This window comes from Condylura cristata, unplaced genomic scaffold (genome assembly GCF_000260355.1).
Source record: "Condylura cristata isolate star-nosed mole 26May11 unplaced genomic scaffold, ConCri1.0 scaffold00001, whole genome shotgun sequence".
Taxonomy (NCBI): domain Eukaryota; kingdom Metazoa; phylum Chordata; class Mammalia; order Eulipotyphla; family Talpidae; genus Condylura; species Condylura cristata.
Window position 1 is genome coordinate 51,672,943 of NW_004567102.1, and position 5,975 is coordinate 51,678,917.

General features: G+C 34.6%; 1 protein-coding gene across 1 annotated transcript in view; it reads left to right on the plus strand.

Annotated features, from left to right (window-relative positions):
* The window catches only part of ARMC2 (armadillo repeat containing 2), a 105,074-nt gene that overhangs the window by 48,948 nt on the left and 50,151 nt on the right, over window positions 1-5,975 (plus strand). The window contains exons 9-10 of the mRNA XM_004673754.2: window positions 2,885-2,987; window positions 4,327-4,550. Coding sequence (XP_004673811.1) covers window positions 2,885-2,987; window positions 4,327-4,550 — 327 coding nt within the window. The remainder of the gene's footprint in view (window positions 1-2,884; window positions 2,988-4,326; window positions 4,551-5,975) is intronic.

Here is a 5,975-nt window from a genome sequence, read left to right on the forward strand (position 1 = left end):
ATATATAAGCCAAAACCTAAGGATATGTGAGACTAAGAATTTTTTAATAACTTTTCCTCTTTCTACCCATATCTCCCTTATCTACCAGCTTAACCTTATAATTCAGACATTGTAAATTCTTCATTTAAAAAAAAAATTCACTGAATGTGTTAGTTGTTCTGATTTCTTGCATGCTTTGATTAAGTGGGGGTTTGCCAGACAACTATTTTAATTGACTCTTTGTATCGAAAAACCTTACAAAAATTTTATCAGTGTGTGTTTGAGTTTTTTTTTTTTTTCCTTTATGAGTTAACATTGGTTTATAACTATATTAAGACCTTTTGGTTACAAACATGTATGAAACAATATGAATGCAACTATATTCAGGAGGAGAAAAAAAAAATCCAGTGCCCTAAGAAATCATTTAGAGGATGAAAACAAAAAAGAAATAGCAGTAAATAAACAGTGGTTATGCATTAAGGAGTAGAAATGTTTTTAAACTTGTCTTTAATGTTCCAAATTTGCTTTAAACAGAAAAGACTACTGTTTTTAACATGAGAAGTAACTACCCCAGTACAACAACCTACGTTGTGCCAGGGATTCTTGACACTGGGGATTCTGGTGGATAAGACAGCCCCTGCCTTCCCCGTTGACATGGTAGCTGGGGGCAGAAGTAACACATCAGGTGCCAGTGGGAGTGGGTGTGAATCCTGGAGGGATTATACAGAGTGAAGGGAGCAAACACTGATGGGAGAAAGCGCTGTTTTATAGAAAGGAGTCTCTAGTCCTTGCATGACTTGATATTATATCTCTTCATGGTCTGAAAATCATCACTTTACAGTTATCAAAAGGAAAGTTGTAAGAATTTACTTTTGAATATACATTGACCTATAGCAGGTCTGGAAATTGTGTTTGTTTTTATAAAATCTCTGATGTCAGGGTGTTTTGTTGTTTTGTTTTTTTTTTTTGCCCAAAAAAAAATTACTAAAAATATCAGAGCTGGTGGGGCATGAAGTTAGTTGTGCTCATTCATTTATTCAGTAGGCTTCATTATGTAACACTTGCTAAATACACACACACACACACACACATATACACAATATATATACATATATTCACATGGAGCAATAAATCGTGGTTTTGATCTCAAAAGTGCACAATGTAGTGGAAAATAGTCAACTGATTAAAATATATTCCCCAGTATAAGAGACAAAATATATTCCCGCTGATAGGGGATTTGTTTTCTATTTTCTTTAGTCAGCTTTTCCCCTAGATCTTTCAACAATATTTTTAAGTATTCATTGCCTTTTTTTCTCTTGAGAATAGAAGCAATCTCACGGGTGACACTCTGAGGCTTCCACAGATTTGCTTGTTATGTGGATACCCTGGGAGCTTGTTAAAATGCAGATTCTGATTCACTGTATCTGGGTGGGGCCTGAGATTCTGCAATTCTAACACAGGTGGGGGCTGGGGGAATGCAGAGAAGCTTCTAAGTGACCTGTCTGAGCAGTAGACACCTCAGTTGCAAAATGGGGATGACAACACCTCATTTGCAGGGTTGCTCTGGGAGAACATGTAAAGGCACCAGGAGTGAGAGTGGGGGAGGAGAGAGGGTGCTCCATGGAACACCCTCCATTCCCACCTCCTCCCCCAGCACCCAAGCAGGGAGTAGATCTCCTTCATTGAGGATCTCCTACAGCACAGGGCCTGGTACACAAGAGGAGCCCAGGGAATATTTGTGGTTCAGACGCCTGTGTCTGACAAATTCCATTACCTTTTATTGAAATGACTGAAAACTCATTCATAAACAATATGAAAATACTTTTAATGAGCCACATGCCATGCTTTCATGCAGTTGTATTTGTTGTTCAGACGTCCTCATTCCTCTGTTTCCTCACACTGTACACTCATGCAGTGAGGACATGTAATAGTCCCATCTAATGGTAGACTTGAAGGTCTTTCTTTTATCATAGTATTTTCAGTTATACATTTTGTGACTGATTAATATGCTGTTTCACAATTTCTCAAACTATCCTTAACATTGGACATTTAAGATGCTTTAGATTTCATATCTTTAAGGTAATTATACATCTAATTTAGATGTCTTCAATCAGACAGTCTTCCTACATTGTGTGGGTTTTTAAAGTATACTTTGTTATACCTGTATCTCATTAAACATTTTTGTATGTTTAAACTGTGAATATTCCTTGTAGTTATTGCAAAATATTCCAGAAATAGTCTTTTAAAAAATTACCTAATCGAAGAATATCACTTAAAATTTTCTTTCATACAAATGAAGAGGAATGTATTTTCATCTTTCTTATTTTTCCCTCTGCTATATATTCTTTTCTAAGTTACCTTGATCCACTCTGATATCCAACATCTTTGTGTTTTAAAGCAGTTGCTCTTTTAAAATTTATCAAAATCATTTTCATTTTCTCCCTCATATACTTTTAAAAGTAATCAATAATGTTGCATAAAGTATGAACTTTTATGAAGCAAGAAATAAATGCTTATCTTTAAAGTGTGCTTTCTCTAAAGAGCATTAATACTGTATTTACTTTGAGTTAATTAAATGCCATAGTTAGCAAATTGGTAGCCTAAACATTTTAAAGTCGATTTATTTATTGAGACCTGTTCTTTGTTTTAAAAATACTCTTGCTTCATGTTTAAAGTAGATACTTGTGTTAAGAAATTATGGCATGTGACAAATTATGTTGGCATTAATATAACTAAATGTAATATAGGCATTATTAGCATTATAAAATTGCCAAGATTACCCCAAAACTTAGTAGTTGCATTTATTTACATGGATATTTTTAAGTTGTCTTAAGAAAGGGTATCTGTTATATTTAAATTGTGCCTCTCTCCGCAATAGAAATGTAAGTATTTTCTTTTTCTGCAGCTTAAAGTGAGGAGGAAGACTCTTCTTAATGTCTGCAAACTTATATTTAAAATTAGCAGGAATGAGAAGAATGATTCTCTGATTCAAAATGACAACATTCTGGGTGAGTATCTTTCAGTGTCATCATTGAGCAAATGTCACACTTAAGTATAAATAAGAAGTCGAAAGAGCAGTTATAGTTAATGACAGCTAGGCAGTTTAATTTCCAGCTATATGCTCCAGCTATGTGATTCTGACTTTTGCTCTGACCTTCTCTGTGTTTCCTACTTTCCATTTAATGTATCTTTTAGAGCCTAAAAAGATCATCAGCTATTATTTTTTAAATCTTTGTGGTGACATTATGTGTTTTTACCAAGTATTCCCTATAAATTTGTTTTCTAGTCCTGGTTTTTACTATTAGAAAGAAATACATATGACCTAACTGAAAGTATTGGTCTTTTGATATGACTTCGGTATGACTAAAACTTCAGAGATATCTGTAACTGTTGTAAAAATTTGTTATCGAAATGTCTCAAATGTGTTTCAGTTATGTAGGTAGAGAAATTTGATTACTTTCTAATTTCCTTGTGCCTAAATAATCAGGATGCTTAAATAGTTACATAAGTAGAAATCTTTTGTGAATAAATGTTGCTGACCCAAGGGAAGGCAAGTGGTGTAATAAACACTTGTCCTCTTTCTGCATCAGAGTATAAAGATCTTTTGTGTTTTTTATACCTCAGCAAGTACTAGAGGGAACAGAGTCAGTACTGAAAGAAATGTCTAAGTAGCAATTAGCTAACAGAACTGTAGACTAAAGGCAAACATGCTGATAAATTATCACATTGACACTAATAGAGTTAAATGTGAGATAAACTTGATTAACTTTATCAGCATTTCCTAGATTGCTCCTAAATCTAGTCGTATATTGTTTGAATGGATGTTTTTAAATTGTCTTGGGAAAGAGTGGGCATTATATTCAATTATCCTGTGGTGATAGAATAAATATCTTTATTTCTGTGGTGATAGAACTATTTTTCACAGTTCAAAATTTTCTATTCTTATAGCAACAAATATATTCTTAAGGGCTTGTTTAAACATTTTGCCTTACAGTTATTACTTATCTTTTAATAAGGCAAGCATTTTTTAACTTAAGATAAATGTTGGTATATTAGTAAGGGGGAAAATGACATTTAATTAAAGAACACTTTTTCAGTTATATATTAATAAGCTCATCCTTTTGCTGTCATTCCCTGTGTAAAGATTGGCCTTCGCTGAAAGTCATCTTTTCAAAAAATAAAATAATAAAAGTTTTTCTGTTTATACCATATGGGGGCACTTAAAAAGCATTTGAAGATACGTTCTCGTTAATATATTTTACAAACTGTATTGGATGGTCACACTGAAGTGCTTTAATGTTTTTCTCTCCCACTGTTACACACTTGTAATAATTCATTATTTAACAGAATCATTATTGGAAGTTCTGAGAAATGAAGACCTGCAAACTAACACTGAGGCATTTTTATACTGTATGGGAACCATCAAATTCCTTTCTGGAAATCCAACATTTCTTAATGAAATGATCAGCAAAGGTTCTGTGGAAATATTAATGGATTTGATAAAGCAAATAAATGAGAACACCAAGACATCTGGCACCTGTTTGCCAAATACAGGACACTTATTAGTTCAAGTAAGTATTTTGTTTGAAAACATCACATATGTGAAGTTGGTTTTCATGTTCCCTGACACTAGGTAACCAGCCAGATGAGGGTGATAAATACCAGGTGGACGGTTACCTCCAACCAGGTAGGGGACCTGGTTGGTCCCCAAGACGGAGGGAGGCAGGCAGGCACTGTCCTACCTCTCCCCTAAGTGCCCCTCATGCCCGTTTCCTTTGGAAAAACTGTCCTCTGACTCTTCACAGGGTAGCACTCCACCCGCCTGCAGGTGCTCGTCACCACTACCCTGCAGAGGAGGTAGGCTGGGTAGTGGGGCCAGGGCTAGCCTGGAGTTGCTCATGAGGATGGTGCTGACGCTATGAATCCTGAGTCTACAGTGAACCACAGAAGCTAATGGTGTGGACAGTTATCAAGGCAGTATATGGATGGCCTGTGAGCCTGAAAGTACAGCAATAAAGACAGCAAAACTGGGCCTCTTCAGTAAGACCAGGGCAGCAGGGAAAGACATATTCTATGTGCGAGTCTTATCACTTCTTTTGTGGCAGATTAGATTTCATAGCTAAATTATTTTCACTGGAGCTGCTTCAGCCCTCATATTCTTTTTTAGATGAGATTTTATTCTTTAATGGCATTTATATATTAGATAATAGCATCTTAGATGTAATAATTCATGAGAGTTGAATGTGCTTGCCAATTAATGAGGACTGATCGAGCATTCAGAGTCCTTGAAGCCTTTGGGAAAATGTGTTTAAAATTGGATTTAAACTCTGCTTTAAAGATGCTTAGAGTGTTCATCGTGATTATTAATTTTGTAATTTGTCATCTGTGTCCATTTTGGGGGAAAAAAAATCAAAACCTCTTATTCATGAAAGGTTCAAAATTCTACATGTGCCATTTTTTGACTAGGAAGACTTAAACAGTATTTTCATGCTGCCATTGTTGCTGACTTATTCAATTTAATGAAATAAAATATTTTACTAAATATTTTAATTAAAATAAGAATTTTCGTTATATAATTACAGTTGACCCTTGAACAACATCAGTTTGAACTGCATGGGCCCACTTATGGATGGATTTTCTTATGAACAGATGATGTAAAATATTGGGGTGGGTAAATTTCAGTACAATGTTACAATTATTTGTAAAATTATGATTTTCTTAATTTCTTTCCTCTAGTTCACTTTACTTTGTAAGAATACAGTATATGATATATATAACATACAAAATATGTAATCAACCATTTGATCAGGATAGTTTTAGGTTTACAAGGTATTTACTAGTAGTTAAGTTTGGGAGGAGTCAAAAACTACACTTGGAATTTGGGCTGTGGGGCCTGGCTACCAACTGTATTAATACTCTCATTAACTGTATTAATAAATCCAAGTCCATGGGATTACAAACGAGATGAAAAAATGTACAAAATGAAGACTAATGTA